This window comes from Pleurodeles waltl, chromosome 9 (assembly GCF_031143425.1).
Source record: "Pleurodeles waltl isolate 20211129_DDA chromosome 9, aPleWal1.hap1.20221129, whole genome shotgun sequence".
NCBI classification, from domain to species: Eukaryota; Metazoa; Chordata; class Amphibia; order Caudata; family Salamandridae; genus Pleurodeles; species Pleurodeles waltl.
Window position 1 is genome coordinate 309,199,858 of NC_090448.1, and position 20,850 is coordinate 309,220,707.

Below are 20,850 nucleotides of genomic sequence, written 5' to 3' on the forward strand. Positions count from 1 at the left end.
GAGTGACTTCTCAGCTTCAAGGGAGATGCTGAATGAGTGGTGAAGTGTTGGCAGGCCTCTGGGGCTGTGGGAGGATGAACAGCTGCAAAATGAGCCGGGCCTTTGCAACTGTCAGAACTGGAGCAGATAGGCAGGGTTTGGCGCCAAAGTCAACAGCTAGTCCACAGTTCTTGCGATGGTCGACCCTTCCGTGTCCTTCTTGTAGTCAGATGAATCGAAGTCAGAGGGCCACCTAAATACTGTATTTAGGGGTTTTAAGGGGTGTAGGGTAGTTGCCAATGGGCTACTTACACCTGGGGTAACTACTTAGATGACCATTTCCTGTGGGGAGTGGGCATTTTCCTGACCCAGAGTTCCTAGTTCCACCAAAAACAAGATGGTGGAACCCTTCTTTCGTGAAGTACATCAGGCAGCCTGGAGGTAAAACACATGCCTACTGCATAGCTAATTTCCCACCTGTCCTGGTGCCAAACCGGTCTCATGGCAGGGGATGGCATTCTCCAGGTCTGGGGGAAGCCGGGGTCGAATATCATAGGTGGCAGGGGCTTTGAAGCCCCAGGCCTTGGTATGCAGATTCACTAGCCACCCTGATGGAGGAGGTGATAACATCTTCTCCGGGGCAGGAATTGTTTCTGGCCTCAAATGACGGGCTCTCACTTCCAGGGAGTCAGAAACTTGTCTATGATGGTAGGCTAGTCGATACCAGTCAGCCAGCACAATAGACAACTCTTAGGTTTCAGGGGGCACCTCTAATGTGCGCTTCGGGCACATGTCATAATAAATGCAATACTGGCATCAGTATGGATTTATTAAGATGAGGTATTTGATACCAAATAACATAGGTTTTAGTAAAGCCATCTTGTAACTGGGGAACTTGTAATGACCAGTGCCAAGTAAACATCCCTGTTCACTTGTACCAGCTAGTAACTGAACTAGACAGCACAGGGGCCTAGGTGCTCATGCAGATATGCCATCACATGTCATATAATACACTTTATCTTAGGGCTATAAGGCCTGCTGTAGGAGAGACTTGCATATATTATATGCAGTGACTTGGGCATTGCACACAGTGAGTGTGCCATGTTGTGTTTTCGCACATGGTTTGCACCATGTCACATGGTCTACAATGGCAGTCTGTAAGCAATTTGGACGGGGTCCCTTAGGGTGGCTTAATACCGGTTGCCCTGAGCAACCCTTTTTAGTACTCACGCCCTGGCTAACAGAGGTAACTTTTACTTGGGACTTACAGGGGTGCTAAAGTGTGTGCCAATTGTATAACAATTAGACAGTTTACCTTTTAAGGGGAAAGAACACTGGTACCGGGGCCTGGATGGCAGGGACAGAGTGCACTGTGAGTCAAAAAACATCACCTAGTAGTTCAGATGGGGACAAAAGGGGGGAGATAACCTGCAAAAGCCTGGTTTCCTACACAAATAAAATAGGATTCCTGATAATCTATACCTCTCCCCTCAAGGACAAATCACTGTCTCACTGACTCAGGGAACCATTTCCTCAAGTAAAATGTTCTCATTTCCGTAACTACTCATGTTTCCAGCACAAAAAATTTCCCAAGGTACAACACCACATTAAAACTCAAGTCCAAATCCAGCTCTCAAACACCTAACAACACAAAGGGTAAATCTGCAGACCCCAAAGTCTTTAGTAACAAGACTGTGAAATAACAAAGCCCTTTTCTGTCTTTTGGGGAATCTCTGTGCACCTATGATTTGCAAATGTACATAAAACGTTTATGTACGCCTTGGCTGCAATTCTGAGCAAGAGGTTGCTCCAAGACTGGAGGGTGCGGGAAGGGGTGGGGGGTGTTGGGCGGTTGACATACAACATGGCAATACAAATCCATTTCTTAACTAAACAAACTTACTAAATCAATGATGGGGCAGTTCCCTCATCTTTGCAGTAGTCCTGCAAATCAATCCAAATGTTTATTAAGGATTGGATGTGGCTGGTATTTCACAGTGTCTGTCTTCCCCCAAACCGATTTCATACATATAAATGCAGATACTACATTCTATAACAGACCTGCCTTCCACTCTGGATCACCTTGCATGGGTAGCAGGCAACTATAGCTTGCTCTTGTGGTCTCAAAAATGTTCTTGTGGGATCAATGGTACTGTGCTCCTCAACCAATGAGTACAATGTTCTACCTCAGTACACTGAACCCAGACAACGCACAGGATCCAATTTACCCTTTTACGTCCTCATCACCAAGTTCCTAACTGACAATATACAGGCAATGTGATTGTGGCCAACGGTCCAAATACTTGACAATTATTCTCATTCCCAACTGCATAGTTCATAAAAATAGTACTATGGCAGACTGAGGTAATTCATGAACATGCCTAAATGCAAATGACAGTACCACAACAGCAATGGCACCACATCATAACTGTCATCCTTTGGACTAGACCCCTAACATTTTACCATCCATGTGTTTTGATTACACATGTCAAAACATTCCTGCCTTAAGAACCACAAACACAAGAACACACACGTCCATTGCCACACCCATACAGCTCCACATCTGCACAACACAATACTATGAGGGTCATTCTGACCCTGGCGGCCACCGACCACGGGAGCACCGCCAACAGGCTGGCGGTGCTCCAACGAGCATTCTGACCGCGGCGGTTCAGCCGCGGTCAGAAGCGGAAAGTCAGCGGTCTCCCGCTGACTTTCCGCTGCTCGTGTGAATCCTCCATTGCTGCGGAGCGCGCTCCGCAGCCATGAGGATTCTGACCCCCCCTACCCCCATCCTGTTCATGGCGGGAAAGCCGCCATGAACAGGATGGCGGTAGGGGGGGTCGCGGGGCCCCTGGGGGCCCCTGCCGTGCCCATGCCAATGGCATGGGCACGGCAGGGGCCCCCGTAAGAGGGCCCCGCAAAGTATTTCAGTGTCTGCCTTGCAGACACTGAAATACGCGACGGGTGCCACTGCACCCGTCGCACCTTCCCACTCCGCCGGCTCGATTACGAGCCGGCATCTTCGTGGGAAGGTCGTTTTCCCCTGGGCTGGCGGGCGGTTTTTCAGCAACTGCCCGCCAGCCCAGGGGAAAACTTGTAATACCCGCCGCGGTCTTTTGACCGCGGCGCGGTATTTTGGAGGGCGGCATCCTGGCGGCGGTCATAATGAGGCCCTATGTGTTTTCTGGCTGCAGTGACAAATACATTTAGGAGAGGAGCTGGGCTGCCCTCACAACTCCTAGTAATTGGTTTGACATATTTATTCTCTTATGGATTTAAGAGTGCCAATACTGTTTTTTTAGGATCAATTCTGCATTCCAAATAATCCAAAACAAAGTTTCATAACGGATTTCTATGCAAACCACTATCCTATGTAAGGGTAAGGTGTACTCCTCTATCAAACACAGTTCCATGTGCCAAAACATTGTGTAAAAGAAATTCCTTCTGACATGGAAAATCACGGTAAATAGTCCTGCTCCTCCAATGATTTACCTTTACACTATTTTGAATGCCTAACAAATTAAAAATAACCTTAAGATTATATGCAAGCGTATCACCTTACTAAGCTATAGAATGTGCAATAGAAGTTTTGGCCCACATGTTATATATAAAGTACTTAGGCAGAAGCTCGACTTCCAGGGTTATCTGTCAAGGACTGGAATTTGTGGTTACAGTTTCCAGAACATGGGCTCAACTCATCCACCTTATCCTAGCCTAACCCTAGCTCATTTTAGACGTGGCACGCATCATTGGAATTTCAGTAGGTTTTAGAGAGCTTCATCTTTTCCATTCTATGGTTACTGTTTTATAGAACTTTATTTAACTTTGAATACAATACAAGGAAAGCAAAGAGAAAGAAAAGGGTCAGAAAAAAGAAAGCGCACATTACAGAAATCATTACAGACGGAGACAACACCGGAACTGCCTAGTTGTTAGTTTATAAGCAAGGTACCCAAAGCACAACTTCATTATCATAAAAATTAAAGGAGTGATAAAAGACTAAGTGCATGTCCCGCACTCTCTCAATCCTTAGGCACTATGGCCTATCTTTCCTCATGCAACATACTATACAACTGTCTCCATTTTGTATGCTACATAGCTTAGTTAACTTGGGACCCAACTTTCAGGCTTGGCACTCTAGTTAGGGATAGAAAACTCCTACTGGTCAAGAATGCACGCAATGCCTGCCCTAAATCCCAGGGCCGTGCAAAGGATTACTCAAGTTGAGGATACAGCTCACTATTATTAAACGCAGTATGTTCAGCCCTTATGCCAGGTTGTGACATTTCTATAGTGACTTATAGAAGTGTTTAGTTTACAAGGATAAAATATATATCATTTGCACAACACATTTAAAGTGATTACCGAGAAGCACCAAATATTTTTTTCTAAACTCAATGATATTCACTGACCTTAAAAGGATAAAAGAGAAGTTGGGCCCTTTGTAATCTGAAGCTCTAAACCTGCAGGTAAAACACAACCCTGCAACACACATGCAATCAGAAGACAATGCTTTTGTAAAAATTCTGTGCTTGAGCTCAAGTAATAGGATATTTTTCATATTTTACTAGAGGTGCAATATGAAATCAATATGAATAGCTCAACAGACCAATTGTGATATAAAGGTGTAGGTCAACCGAGAAGTGCATTGTGGAAGACCTGCCATTGACGTGAACTTGAAACTTCAGTGGATACATTAAATTACATTGGTAGCCCAGCCAGCGGCCTGACATCTTTTGTTCAACAAAAAAAAAAAGAAAATGCAACTGAAAAAAAAAAAAAACGGACAGTGGAAACTCACAGATGTTATTTTTGACAATAAAACTTAAAATACTTTATTTCTCAAAAGTAATGATATTAAAAATCTTCCTTCATCTTGGATCTAAACAAAAGTGTCTAAATGTCACCGAAGAAATTACTTACAGTTCTTTAAATCAAACAAAATAACTGTGGCTTTATAAAAACAAGAGATTTTAACTTTAATCTAATGCACAATAGCATTGATAATGCATAGCATCAAAAAGTAGAAAAGATAGGGAAAATTCCCAAACCACCAGCACTTCAACAAAGAAAAGAGAGCTTGGGAATAACTGTCGGACTTCCTACATCATATGAGTTTTCTACCACTTGATGCTGCTTTCGATCATATTTCCGATAAACTACACCCAACTGACAAAAACAAGAAGGTTTCTAGGTTATTCTTATTCTGGAGAACTGGTGAATCTCTTTCAAAATATTCCAAGTTGCTCATTGCCTCAAAAGTGATCACAATCCTCAACCAATACACTTCTCCATAAATCCAGATTTAATAACAAGCCGTAGGATCACTGGTCATTTAGGCAACATCATACACAAATTAACAAGCATTTGCAATCCAATAGGTCTCGCATTTGCTTGACTTAGAGCTATTGGCACTGTAAATAGGCATCTGTTTTTTTATTGCCACATAAATTGGTCCTCTTTGCCACATAATTCCAGTGGCCCTGCATATAACTCAAGCACTTCCATTTACCTTCTTCCTCTATCTACAGCAAAAAATAAAAATATTGCCATTATTTATTATATTTATCCATATTATTATTTTGGGTTCCACCCGAACCTAGTGTGGGGACCCAGAGGTGACCCAGACAGAAAGAGCACATCGTGCTGACCATTTTGATGGTGGCACCATTGTCCTAGGACCACCATACGGTGAGTCATGGACAAAGATTTTTTGTAAAAGGAATGCCCAGCAAAGCAATATGGGGCAAGTTTCCGAGTGCAGCGAATATTGTAGTGTCTTGACTATAATGCTCAGAACAGCCCCTAGAGAGCACCACAACCAAAATAGCATTTATAAGAAACATGGTCATGTAACCATATAATCAGCTCCTAGAGAGCATAACCACATGAAAACAGAACGGCAGAACTTAATGCAGTGTAACCATATATTTAGCCCCTACAGGGCATAGTGCATTACACATTTTCTTGCCTACAAGAATAATATTACAAACATGACCCTTAAAACACAAACTACTCAATCTATAAAACAAAAGTTAGCCATGAGAGAGCTTAAAAAGGCACTGAATGGTGGGAGGGGTTATTTCTTAGGGGTCCCCCCAACCTAGTGTGGGAACTCAGAGATGACTTGGACAGAAAGAGTGTGTTGTGCTGACCATTTTAATGGTGGTCCCATTGTTCTAGTACCACCACACGGAGAGGTATGGTCAAAAATGTTTTGTAAAAGTAATGCCCTGCAAAGCATTATGGGGCGAGTTTCCGAGTGCAGCAAATATTGTAGTAACTTGACTGCAATGCTCAGAACAGCCCCTAGAGGTCACCACAATAAAAACAGCATTTGTAAGAAACATGGTCATGTAAGCACATAGTCAGCCCCTAACGAGCGTAACCACATGAAACAAGAATGGCAGAATGTAATGCAACGTAACCATATATTTAGCCCCTAAAGGGTGTAGTGCATTGGACACTTTCAAGCCTACTGCAATATTATAAACAAGGCCCTTAAAAACACCAACTACTCCCAGGCGTAAAAACAAAAGTTCCAGCCATGAGACCTTAAAAAAAAAAAAAAAAAAAGACACTGAATGGAGGGAGAGTTTACCATTCCTTCTCACCCCCAACCTCGTGTGGGGTCCCAGAAATGACCAAGACAGCAAGACTGTTTCGTGCTGAAAGGTTTGGTGGTGGTCCCATAGTCATAGAACCATCACAGGCTGAGTTTTGGGCCAAAATGTTTTGTAAAATAAATGCCCCGCATAGCATTATCAAGCAAGTTTCCTGAGTGCAGTGAATATTGTAGTATTGGCTCTCCCGCTGTTTGAAATGCGCCAGAGTGTATATTTTTCAACTGCTAAACTTGTACGTAAGGGGTACTCATGTAAAGCCCTCCTCAGATTGAGTTCATGCCATATGACATTTTTTTAAATAAATACATTTTAAAAAGAACCCCCTCCAGCTTGCAGCCTTTTGTTGCAGAGACTACAAAGAAACAGCAGCATGCTCAAAAACAAAGAAGAGGAAGAAACAACATACAGAGTGTGAAGCAGAGAGGCAAAAGAAAAAAAGTAGGGCACCACACTAAGGTATATGGCCGAGCAGTGCAATAACTTATGTAACAGGGTCAGTCTCCAAGGAGGTAACAAAGCAGCCCCAAGACAGGACAAAGGTAAAGCATTTACCTACAAAATCAAAGGAACTTTGAAAGTCAGGCCAAGGAATTAATGAAAGTGATGGGCGTGGTGAAAGCCCACAGAAGTAGATTACATGTAGAAAGACAGTGCACGCCCGCTGCCTAGGCTCAGCCTAAGAAGGCCAAAGTGAACTAGCGCCAAAGCATTAAATTTACAAGTTGGAGAAAACACACAGCATCTAATCTATTAAGTTCTCTTGAAGGCCTTGGTGCAAACGCTCAACGCTATGGTCGAAAAACAAAGAAAATGTATCAACTAACAAACACTCTGCAAACAGAAATAAATCAATACATTTATACTAACTGTAGGCCATCAAATCAGTGGTTCCCTACAGAATTAAGGAAAAATAAAAGAACTCGCCAGGCGTAATAAACTTGCCAAACATAACGTAAATAACGAGGACTTCATTCAGGAACTTAAACGTCAAGAGACAATATAACAAGCTAATTTGTCAAACAAAAAAAGAAATAAACGAATGGAAATGAATAGACCTATTTGAAACATGTACCTTGAAGAGAACACTTTTGATGGTTGAAGAGGAAACATATCAGACAATAACATGAACTCACTCCTCAGAATGGGCAGCCAATGTCCGCTCTCTATAAAAGTCTCAAAGGATGCAAATGATAAGGGTGAGAATTCTACTCAGACACAGTGATTACAAGTAGTTTCAAACTCCAGAGATACTTAACTTGGCATCCCTTCCACCAATTCTATACAAAGGACCATATGGCACAACTCACTGGCCACAAGGTTATAAAAGTAAGTACACATAACGGGGTACCAGAAACAAATGGTCTACCATCTGCGATATTTCAACAAAAACAAAGTTATTGGTAAGAACGTATGGTCAAGCTTTTTTCCACAACTGCTTTTTTCAACATTACGGTGCCATAAATCTGTCAAGGATCAATTCTTCACCCAATCCACAAGAAAAATTACAAGTCAGATGCTGCACATTATAGATTAGTAGCCACTATAGATTAATAGCCCTTTGAATGTCCATCTAAAGTCCTAAACCCGTCGGATCCAAGGAATGTGTACCTGGGCAGTTGACCAGAAATGAATACCATAGTACCATCTGGATTCAGGCTTGAAAGTGGAGTGACATATAGTTCTGTCGTTTTTAACATACAGAACGTTAGATAGGGGACCAAATATTTGCTTGTTTTATTGAATATAAAAAATATTTGACAGTATAGAGGTCTTCTATGGAAAAAAATAACTGGGGCATTTCTACCACACTATTGCAAACTATCATAACATTTGATTCCAATAATTGGATCCAGGTCAGTTAGAAAGCAATTTAACACCAACGGCAAAATATGCATTAACAAGGGTATAAACCAAGACTGCTTCTTAGCACCTCTCCTATTTAACTAATATTTTGCAGATATTGGTAAGACTCGCCTGCCAAACCTAATAGCCTCCAGCTATCTACCATGCAATTTACAAAGGATAGTGTACTTTTGGACCAAACAAGGGTTGGCCTGCACATACATTAAATAAATTGAGAATGTACTACTGCAATAATAAACTGGGAGTCAACTAGGACAAAACAGAGGCAGTAGCATTCGCTTGACACTAATTTCAAAGCACTCTTGGACCTTCGATAGCACCATTATTCAAAGTGTTTTATCAAACAAACATCTGAGAGTAGAGTTCCAAACAAAAGGGTCAACCAATGAACAAATCCTAGTCTTCGGAAAGCCCTTCATAGCTTCTTGAAATTAGCCAAAAATCTCACAAACCTTGGGGAAAAAACAAATCACGTTTTGTGATGAAACACGTGTTGGCTGTCTTGTTCTATTGTCAGACAGCATCTGGTAATAGATGATGGATTGTACTGTCAAAGAACAAACTTTGTTTCATGGATATATAAATGTAAAGACTCTGGCCTATTCACCTACTTTTGGTCACTATGAATTCGAACTTTTGTTGTGAGTGCTGTGGTATTTGTTATTTCATCTAAGTTGTTGTCCAGCTTTCTTAAGCAAACGCAATAAACTTCTAGCACTAGTTTTCTGTTGCCTGACGCTGTGAACTTGCAAAAAAATGCAGTTAAGACCTGCTTTAACTGATCTGATGACAGCGTATTTGGCTTTTTGTCAAATAAATTAACATTATCTTATATATATATATACACATAATTAAGACTACGCATCTTATACTACTTTAAAAGAACTAATGGCCTGTTTTAACTCAACCAATTTCATTGAGTAGTACGTTTAAGGATTAACAAAGTGAAAGTTTTTATATGATATGTATTTTAATGTTGATATATTGATTTAGTTAAACTATTTATAAAAATCTTTATTCATTTATACAGGTCAGGAGAGAGGTACTCAATCAATACAGTAACAAAGTTACAAAACATGGTCAGGATATACATGGATGAGGTCAATCAGGAGTAAATGTACTGAAAGAGAAAAGCGGATGTTTCAGCAGTAGGAGTGCTACGGAAGAGGACCACATTAAGAGAGCTTTGCATATGTATCATCTGTGGGATATGAGTGTGCAGTGCAAAACCAAATAGATGGGCTCTGTAAACATCATAATAGATTTATTGTGTAAAGTGAATGGCCGTTGGTACAGTTCATTGGAAGATAAATTTACGTATTGCATTTAGGTAATGCACTGCTTTAACGCATGTTATTAGAAATCCCCCTCTCTGGGAACGCGCAAATGATGCTGCTGTATTCAACAGAATATTGATTGTGACCGCTGTTTACGTGTCAAATCCTTAATTACAAATTCAGGCCATAGGAGAAAACTCCCTCTTCGTAGAAAGGACATTAAAAGTGGTGACCGGGTTTGCGCAATGGTGTGCCAAAAGTATTGCTTATGTAGGGATTAGTGAATTACATTGCTTACTGTTATTTCTCCCCGATCATTCCACTGCCTGCAAGGTCCGATCCATTAGCTGAGTTTAGATAATTAACTAATGGCACAGACTACAGTCAGTAATGCTATTTATAATCTATGTACCGTTGTTTGCGGCTTATGGTTCTTTAAACTACAACGTTGACTTTCTACTTTCCAGCCTATCGTCACCCCATTCGCTGGCAATTCAGGAACACCCCCCCCAACTGCCACAAAAATCCCCATAGTGCTAGTCGCACTGTGTTTTTTAGGTAGATACACTGCCTCAGTTACTCAGACATCTAACTTTCATCGCCTCGCGACCCACAATCTAAGATATACTCCAGCTAAGTGATCAAAAACAGCCACTCGAGGAGTTGCCACTCACTCCCTCAAAAGAACAGGCCTATAGGTTAAATGAGTCCCCAAACTGACAGGCAATTCACTTCTAAGGAATGATATCATATAGCTAGTCGCTGCAAAGGTACATTCTCGGCTCCACGTATTCTGACAGATCAACATAGGTTCCCTGCTCTTCACAGGCCTTGAGGATCATATGTTGGTCTAACACTGAAGGGTTAGTAGCTGATACATTCGTGCTACAACTGAAAGTTAAATATGGCACTACAACGTCACCCACTGTCACTCTCACTCAATCCAGGCACCTGTAACCAGTTATATGCTCTGTGTTAACCTCCCATGACAACCACGTGTGCGCCTTCTAAAGGCGTAGGGAGGATTAACCAAGAAAGCCCTTGCTCTATACTAGACACCTCTCCCAGCCTACCTCGTCCTCCCTACCGGTCCGGGCCGCCCGGCTCGCTCTTCTGGGTGCCCCTTTCCTGGCCTCTCACACACACTCCAGGTTTCCACTCGTCCCACTCTATTCGCGTCACGGCCGCGCGCACTAACATACGTCATGGGCCCGGCCAGTAGCACGGTAAAGTGCTTTGTCTTGTCACTCAGCTTCCTCCAATGGCGAATACTGAAAGATGATAGGCTTGCGCACATATAACGGCCATGTTGTAACGGGTGCCTACAGGGCCGGGGTGATGAGCGCCCCCTCACGGCACAAGACCATGACTTAACAGGTCATCAATGATAGATTTATTGTTTAGAACAAATATGCGAAAAGCAGAAACATTTGAAATAATATTTAGTAAACGATGTTTTAAATTAATGTTATACTCGATACTGGGAATGCTTCATACTTTTACTCCTGGAAACAAAGCTCGGTATAAATAGTCGCTTGGAACACGTTACAAACACCCTTTCAAAGATGAACACCGGATAAGTATACTTTTCAGCAGCATAATCCGCGTGCCGTAATTGGCCAAGAAGACGTTTGTCCAACCCTCTCTTCCGAGGTCCGATGCGTCTTTTAATAAGCGCGCGGTTTGTACAAAGCAGTGAACGCACGAGGCGGAAGTGAGGGTGTTCATTGTCTTCTTATGTGACAGGTGCAATACGTGCTTGTATTTTAGGTCTGTCTTGGACTGCAGCGTCTGACAAAAAGTCGGCCCGGGCGCCAAAATTAAACTACCCCCTAAGCCAGAGGTCTTCAAACTTTTCGATGCGAGACCCCTCCCCCACCTTAGTCATTATTTTATATTTGCATTACACACAGTATAACATAGACAACTACAAAATGTGCAAAACGTTTTACTATATAAAATGGTGCTTCAAAACATAGATTTGATTATAGTAATACCCAGACCACAGTAATACATTTTTTTTTAAATAACTGTCTCCTCACCACCTTCTCAGGGGTAGTAAATACAACTAAAAGCACGTGCTTCACAGTTCAGTTACCTCTTTTTACTACCACTCAAAAAGAATAAATCTTTGTTATCGCAAAGCTTCCAGTGATTCGATCAATTAAATCCAATACACACTCCTAAACATCCTTTACATTTGCAAATTACCATTTACATGTGCAGATTACCTCTGTAATGCACCTTTGCATTTCTTTAAAATAGTCCCTTAATGACAATCCAGGTGAATCATTTTAACTATCAGAATTAATCGTCCCTGGATGGTTGTGTTTTCCCAAAACGAAGAGCAAACGTTTCGGATGTCAGAGAGAAGTGAGGCTGGGGAAAAAAAATGTTTCTAGCTTACGCGTCAAGAATTTTCAATTCTATTAAGGACACGGAGGCGAGGATTATGCTATCTCCTTTACTAACTCGAACAGCAGCCAATCAAAATACAGAAAAAACAATAACTACATATCCCATGAGGCATAAGCCTGACATCACATGGTCCAATCACCACCCATACCCTTTGTCCATAAATGCTTTGACCTTAAACGTCACTTCCTCTTTCTTTGGTTAAATCCGGAAATAATGTACTTCAGAAAAACAAAACTTCACAAAAAGTCAAAAGATCTCAAACTCTAGTCTTGGTGCGAGCCGAACTCCGCTGGAAACCAAGCCTCTTGGTTGAACCGAAGAACAGGTCCATAAACGATGTCTTCAGAGAAGAAAAACAAAATCTCAAGAGTTCTTCTGATCAGAACCTAAGAAAAATAATATACATAAGATAATATCATGTAATACTGTAGGAAAGCAAATCTTTAATATTATTAATGTCTCAGGGTGGGAAGACAATAATGCATAAGATCTAAACAGTAAATAAGTACAATCATTTGTTATTAACAACATGGTATCTTTGGGAGGGATAATCCTCGCCTCCGTGTCTTTAATAGAATAGAAAATTCTTGACGCGTAAGCTAGAACATTTTTTATTCTATTTCAGGACCGGAGGTTCAGATTATGCTCGTTTAAAGCTGACTAATAACCACTGATCCAACATCTAAAACAGGTTTTTGATAGAATTTCCTAAATGTTGATTCTGACGACCAATCAGCTGCTTTCATAATGTCCTCAAGGCGAGAACCTAAAGCAAATGTCTTGGACGCCATTGCGCCTCGTACTGAATGAGCTCCAAATACATTAATATCTATGCCTGCCTCATTCATTAGCCATTTAACCCATCGAGACAAAGTGGCCGTTAGAGACTGGTTTGAAAGGTTTTTGCAGAGCTATGAGTAACTGACCAGTAGTATCTTGTTTAAGTTGCTCTGTAACCAGCTCATATTCTCTTAAAAATTGAACCACACAAAGCTTTGGGTTGTCTGAGAATGCTGGGTAAGTTAATGACCTGCAATTAGTTTTTGTCCGTTTGGTAATGTTAAAGGTGACCCCTTCAGGTGAATACACCCTACCTGTTAAGTCCAAGGCTTTGACGTCCGATTTGCGCTTGCAAGAAATGAGACATAATAACATTGTTAGTTTAGCTGAAATCTGTTTACGAGATAAGAATCTATTGTCTGGCCAGGAATCTAAAAATCTCAGTACCAGATTGACATCCCATAAGACGGAATATTTGGTTTGTGGAGGGTTAGATAGACGAATACCCCTAAGTAACTTGCATAAGATAGGATGTTCACCAACAGGTTTTCCGTCCAGGTGTGCATGGCCGGCTGAAATGGCCAGTCTAAAGTTGTTAACGGTTCTATAAGCTAGGCCGGAGCCAGCTAGTTCAGCTAGAAAATTAACAATCATTTCAACATTCGATTCCACAGGATTGAGATCCCGTCTATCACACCAACTAGTCCATCTTCGCCATGCAGATGTGTATCTTTTATGGGTGCCTGATGCCCAGGCTTGTTTGATGAATGACGCAGCTTGTTGCGAAATTCCTGGGGTATTCCATCTTGCCCTAAAACCCTCCAAGCCATCAATGTTAGATTCTGTGAAACAATCATTGGATGTTGATGATTCTCCGGGTTCAAAAGGAGATTCGGGCAAGAAGGAATGAGAAGAGGTATAGCGCAGGCTAACTGAAGGGTAAGCGGGAACCAAGGTTGAGCTCTCCAGCATGGAGTCACTAATATGATCTCCGCTTACTGATGCCTTATCTGAGAAAGTACCCCGGGGATCATTAGAAACGGGGGAAAAGCATATCCCCGAAACTTTGACCAGTCCTGAAGAAAAGCGTCGGTCGCCAAGGCCAGAGGGTCCGGGCGCCAGCTGAAAAACTTCGGTATCTGTGCATTGAGTCGAGATGCAAATAGATCCACTCCGCACGAGCCCCAAATTTTGGATATCTGAAGAAAAATTATCGGATCTAGCCTCCAGTCGCTGACGTCTGTCAGGTACCTGGAGTTCCAGTCTGCTATTGTATTCTGGTCTCCTGGGAGATATTCTGCCATGATAATCAGGCGATGACTGAGGCAATAGTGCCAGAATTCCTTGGCAATTTCTGCCAGTATCCTGGATTTCGTGCCCCCTAATTTGTTGACATACCGCACTGCAGAAATGTTGTTCATTCTCAACAGAATGCAGCAGTCCGTCTTTTGAGGGGAAAGGCTCCTGATGGCAAAGGACCCCGCTAGGAGCTCTAGACAATTGATATGAAGTGTCTGCTCCCAGGTCGACCAACGACCTCCAGTTACTAGTGAGCCGCATCGGGCTCCCCATCCCCAACGGCTGGCATTGGACTCTATCACTATTTCTGGGAGAGAACCGAAAATTGCCTTGCCGTTCCAAGCTTCCATGTGTTGGAGCCACCAATGAAGTTCTGCTTTCTCTTAGTCGGTCAGGGGAATCATTTCTGAGTAATTGAGACCCTGTTGTAGGTGTCTGATCTTGAGTCTCTGAAGGGCGCGATAGTGAAGCGGGGCCGGGAAGATTGCTTGAATCGAAGAGGCCAGAAGGCCTACTATTCTGACAATGTTCCTAAATGAAATTATCTGGTTGGACAACGCAGATCTCAATTCTCTCTTGATGCCTCGAATTTTCTGTGGTGGGAGAATCAGGAGGGAAAGAATGGAATCTATCCTGAAGCCCAAAAAGTTTATCACCTGAGTGGGATTCAACAATGACTTCTGAACATTGATAAGGAAACCTAATTCCTGCAGAAGATTGATTGTCCATTCCAGATGTATCAGGAGAGTCTGGGGGTTCTGAGCCATCAGAAGGATATTGTTGAGGTAGATTATCAGTCTGACTCCCTTGGATCTCAGCCATTCCATCACGGGCCTCAATAGTTTTGTGAAGCACCACGGGGCAGATGAGAGGCCAAAGGGGAGTGCATTGAATTCCAGACAGTGTCCCTTCCAGAGGAATTGTAGGAACCTCCTGTGGGGAGGGAAGATGGGTACTGACAGGTACGCGTCTTTGAGGTCAAGACACACCATCCAATCTCCTTCTAGAAGAATGTCTCGTAACAAGTGGATACCCTCCATCTTGAAGTGTCTGTATAATATCCAGTAGTTGAATTCCTTTAGATTTAGAATCCAGACCGTGGCCTCCCCCCTTCTTGTCTACGACAAAGATGGGGCTGAGGAACCCTGATGAATGAGGGGTTGAAAAACTCACTGCTCCCTTGTGTAGGAGGTCTTGTACTTCTGAGTCTATAAAAGTCTGGTCTGCGAGGGAAAAATACATTTGAGTTGGAGGGGAAATTTGAACCGGAGTTCCTAGGAATTCTAGATGAAAACCAGCAACTGTCTGAAGGATCCAGGGGTCTCCTGAAATTCTTTTCCAATTTTCTAGAAATAAGCCCACTCTGCCCCCAAGACGTACTTGAGAATAAGGAATAATGCTCACCTGAGTAACTGGATTCTTGGATCGCTCCCTGCTGACCCCTGTGGGGTCCACGCCTGTATCTGGGGCGTCCTCCTCGGTTGCGAGTGGGGTAAAAGGTGGTGTCCAATTGGTCGGGGTACCAATTGTTTCTCCCTCTAGGGTAGGAATATTGAGAGCCTTGAAAGGATCCTCGGCCGGGCATACGTCCTCCATAACGTCCGGCCCTGGCAAAAAGGTTTCTTTTAAATACCTTTTTAAGGGACAAATGCGCCTTGTCTAGGGAAGAGAAAGTAGCGCAAAATTTCGATAGGTCTTTTATAAAGGAAGAACCAAAGAGGAGGCCATCAGCCTTTGGACCAACTTCTGAGGTTGCCAGGTCTTTTAATTTGGGATCGATTCTCATAAGAATTAACTTACGTTGTTCTGATGATATCGCACAATTTGCATTGCCTAAGAGGCAAAGAGACCTCTGGGCCCAACCAATCAAGACTTCAGTGTCCACGGGAGTACCCGACTCTTTGGCAAGGAATGTCATGTCCAGGATTTTAGTCAAGGGGCATGTGACATCTAGTAGCTTATCTTGGCAAATCCGCCATGACCTGTCCAAACCTTTTTTGGGGTCTTTGCCAAATTTCCTCATAAAGGTGACCATAGTGGGGTTGATGTCTGGGGTGTCTGTAACCTTCTCTTCCACATCAGGTCTAGGGCATTCCGCGCTAAGGAAGGAACGGACCTCCTTGTCAAAACTCCTTCTGACATTGTCGTGGACGTATTGTGCCACTTCAGCAGACGGGGACCAGTTGGAGGCTCTAGGGTGCATGATCTGAGTGGGATCAAAATTCAGGGTCCTTGATGAGGAAGGTTCTTTCCTGGGTTTTTTATTGGGAATTGGGGATTCCGAAGTGTCTGAGTCACTGGAATTGGAGTTGGAATCAGATGAGGACTGAGAAGAGTCCAGGTCCTTTGAGGAACTATAATTATGTTCATTGGAGTGCTTTTTAAGCAATTTGTTAAATGCCTCCGCATGCACTCCAGTGATCGTGTTTTCAACCCCTTCTAGATTTTTGGTTTTTGCTTTGCATTTAGATTTTTTGTCATGAGAAGAGGATTGTTGGTCGTTATGCCAACACTGGGATTTGGCGTAGTCTAATAATTGCCCTGAAAAGGGTCCTAAGGCTCTCACCAGGGCGTCATTAACAGATTGCTGTACTCTGTTATCCAGGGCTTCAACCAGGTTTACTTCCAGTTGATTGCCCAAGTCATCAGGGTAAAACCCTGCATCATTTTCACTCCATTGTGCCATAATGAGTGTTAAAGGTTCTTATGTTATTATAATAACAGGGGGAGTGTGAGCCCCTGACAGGCAAGTATAAGCCCAGGTATAAAGTGGAGGGAGCTGCCTGCAGAAAAAACACTCTAGGCAAAGCCTTTTTAATATTTTTACAACCCGAGTTCTCAATTGAACCGGGCGTCAGGGAGCACAAACAACACAAGGAGGGAAAAACAGCAAGCAAACGCTCCGCGCGTCTGCAGAATCGAGCTGGCTCATCAAAAGTGATGAGCTCGGCCCGAAACGCGCGCTCGAAGCGCGAGCGTTGCAATAGAAATGGGACTACACGGACGTGTAGACGCTCCCGCTCCACAGGGCAAAACAGAAGTCGGCGAGAAGTCGCCTAAATAAACAAAGGTGCACAGTAAATACACGGGTTAGCGTGAGCGGAATCGCGTCGCTATCCGACAGCATTAATTAGAAGCATTCAAATTAGAATTAAACACTCTAAACACACAATTATGTGAAGAGAAAGAAGAAAAGTCACTTATCTGCTGCGGAGCAGCAAAGAAAGAGGAAGTGACATTTAAGGTCGAAGCATTTATGGACAAAGGATATGGGTGGTGATTGGACCATGTGATGAGAGGCTTATGCCTCATTGGATATGTAGTTATTGTTTTTTCTGTATTTTGATTGGCTGCTGTTCGAGTTAGTAAAGAAGGAGATAGCATAATCAAAGCCTCCGGTCCTAAAATAGAATCACACCCCCCTTTCTATGACTTAAAGGCCCGCCTGGGGGTCATGACCCCACTGATTGAAGACCTCTGGTCTATTGGCATTTATGCTATTGGTGAATCCCACCCTGCTTGACAGACTGAGAGAAATATTTTATGCTTTAACAAGCAGTAACATGACCCATATTTGCCTCCTCCAAAATGATGACATCCCTGGGCACATATTTGTATTGGGCAGAAGTTGTGTGCTTATACTGAAAAAGAATGCTTATATTGCTCTTTTTTACTTTGTGTGAAAGATTATGCTCAACACAGCAGGACTTTTGTGGTTATGGCGGGGTCGGATTGGGATCAAACATAGGCCCAGTCAACCTTACAATAGTGGCCCATATTCACACATCGCAGCCTTTCATGAAACACTGCTAAATTAATATCAAGGGACTAATTTTTGCACATTAGTGTGGTAAATTAGGCATTTTAAAGCTTGTAAGGGGGCCAAAAATAGAAACATTGCATCACTGAAATCTGAATACTTACTTGCAGTGTTGATGCCTTGAACAACAAAGTGATTGCATCCTTTCCCAACCAACTATGTACTTGACTGATTATCATAGAAATGTTGTCGAAAGCCAAGATGGTCAGTCCTCTGAGGGGAGAGAGGGGTTGAAGGGTGAAATAGATGGTCCCCAGGAGTTGGTGCTCTAGGCCTGTGATTCCGCTTGCTTAACAGAGGTACACAAAACAAACAGCTGGGAGACCCTGTTTTTTTTTCAATGTGATGTTTGTGGTGAGACACCTTCCTGGGCCTCAGTACCTGAACTAGGCCCCTGAAGGCCTGATTTTTAGGCCGTGATTTCTTCCTCTTAAGCAGGACAGGAGATGGCTGGGACATGAGGAGTTGAAGAAGTGGTCTGTATTGGCAGTATGTTGAAGCATGGTTTAGCATGGTGTCCTCTCCACCTGTGGACTAGTTAGCTCTGTGTGTTGTTCTTTTGAGACCTCTAGATCCTGCTCATAATGGTCACTGCAGAGTCCAGTTTGTTTCAGCTCCCTCACCTGGTGAAAGTGGGCATGGAAATCAAGAGGTAGGAAGGAAATCTTTATATTAGCACTTCTCTTCCCTTTAGAAGCTTGTGGCTGGGTGGGAAAGGGATGAGGTCAAAACCTTGAGGCAGAAATCCCCCAGGCCTGTCTTTTTCAGCACCACCTAAAGGATTTTTGGAGCCCCCGGCAATACCTATTGTGGTAGTCATTGTTTAGAAAAACTGTGATGTTTATTAGTTGTTTTCAGCTAAGCCCTCATGATGTCAAACATCACTGAACTATTAGTTAACCTTTCCGAAAAGTGGACATGCAATAATGCCCGAAGCTGATGTTGCCCAGTGTGTGCCAGCCAAATAGTACCAAAATAAAGCTTGAGCAAGCATTGATAAAGCCATTTTTGTTTTTGTGTTCTAAATGCTTTGTCATGCAAAATATTTTATATAAAAATCAGTGTCTAATAAGCTGGTGTCTACCATTTTAGGAAAGAGACAGTAATGGTGACTTAGTGGATGTTTAGTATAACAGTGCATAATAGGAAACGTATATGCGTAGTGCTAGAGATTGTAGGTTTCATTGCTAAATATTTGTGATCACAAATAAACCCCTCTTCACCATTGGCACACTTGCTACACAGTGAAAATTGAAGCACTTCTCTGATGATTTGTGCTGTTAAATCAGGTGAATTACAATCATTTTCTACTTAATTCTGTTCCTGTTCCTTTCTTTCTCTGGCTAGGTAGTAATCTCAAGCTCTGCTGAGTAAGCAAAATACAGAGGACAGTTAGGTGATGCAAATATCAGAAAGGAACATAAAGTAGAGGGAAGAGGGAGGTAGAGGCAGTGATAATGTAGAGCGATAGGCGAGATGAGGAACTCATAAAGTAGAAAGAGAATGGCAAGGTGGACTGGAAGAAAGATATGGAGAGATAGAAAAGGGAGCGGTAGATAGAAAGGGATTTTGGAGTGAGGTAGATATGTACTGAATGATAGGGATACTGGAATGTTAAGAGAGGAGGTACACAGAGGCAGTGGCGTAACAAAACGTGAGGGGGCTCCACTCTTAGTCCCGGGTATTGTGCTGAGGGGCCCCCTAGAGCTCACCCCTCCTCTTCCCCCAAGCACTGCTGGGGCCTTTGTTATGCCACTGCACAGAGCGATGAGGTAGAGAGAAAGGTAATGTAGAAAGAGGGTTTAGTCGGAGAGAACTAGAGGCAGAAGACTAGACGTTGACAGGCAAAAAGGAGAGGTAGCAGTACAGAGTGTGGCAAGCTGAGGTGAGATATAGAGAGGGACAGAATGATAAGTGGAGCACAGAGAGATAGGTTTGGTAAAGTGGATAGCGAAGAAGAGAGAAAGGTACATTGAGAGAGGTGAATATCAGAAAAAGAGTTTATTTGTACAGAAAGGAGATGGAGAGACAGGTGAGGTAGAGAAAGAGAGGGAAGATTCAGGCAGCAGATGAGTCAGAATGTGAGGAAAAGCTCGAGAGGTGACGTAGAGAGACATAAAAAGAAAGAGACAGAGAAGGTATGTTAAAAAGTGGTCCAGATTTAGATTTGAAAGAGAGTGAAAAAATGCAGTGATAGTTTAAAAAGAAGTTCAGAGGTAGAGAAAGAGGGCTAATAATAAAGGAGTACTTGGGGGAGAGATATGACTTAGAGGGAAGAGAGGTAGAAAGCAGTGGAGAGGTGAGACTGATTAAACAATGTTAATTGAGAGGTTGGGTATTGAGAGAAAGAGAAATGTAAGGGATAGAAAGATTGAGTAGTGTATGAGATGTAAAGTAGAGAGAAAAGTGAGTAAGTGAGTGTTGTGGAAAGAGAGGGGGTGAGAAAGGCAGAGAGAAGAGAGGCAAACAGATCCGGTGGTGAAATAAAGAAATAGATAAGGTTGAGAGAGACAGGGCAGCAAAATGAAAAGTACTGTGAGGTGCTGCAATAGGGGTGGGGTAGAGATGGAGTAGGGAGGAAAAGATTTGGAGGTAGACAGACAGTAGGAGAGAGAGGTGGGGACAGGTGGGATATAGAGAGGTGTATATTAAACAGAGAGGTGAAGTAGACAGAACTGTGGTAGAAAGGGCTGCAATAGAAATTGAGTGGTAGATACAAGGGGGTGTAGAGGTCAATGAAGAGAGAGAAAGAAAGGGGTGAGGTAGAAGAGCTGGAGTCAAGTAA

At 42.8% G+C, this 20,850-nt stretch overlaps 1 protein-coding gene across 9 annotated transcripts in view; it reads right to left on the reverse strand.

Annotated features, from left to right (window-relative positions):
- Window positions 1-11,010, reverse strand: part of DCAF1 (DDB1 and CUL4 associated factor 1) — a 709,202-nt gene extending 698,192 nt beyond the window's left edge. For 4 of the 9 annotated variants that reach the window (XM_069206790.1, XM_069206789.1, XM_069206795.1 and 1 more), the window contains exon 1: window positions 10,951-11,004. In XM_069206790.1, the coding sequence (XP_069062891.1) occupies window positions 10,951-10,955 (5 nt within the window). In that variant the 5' untranslated portion in view covers window positions 10,956-11,004. The other 5 variants (XM_069206794.1, XM_069206792.1, XM_069206796.1 and 2 more) reach the window with 3 other exon arrangements.
- Window positions 11,011-20,850: the final 9,840 nt, after the last annotated feature.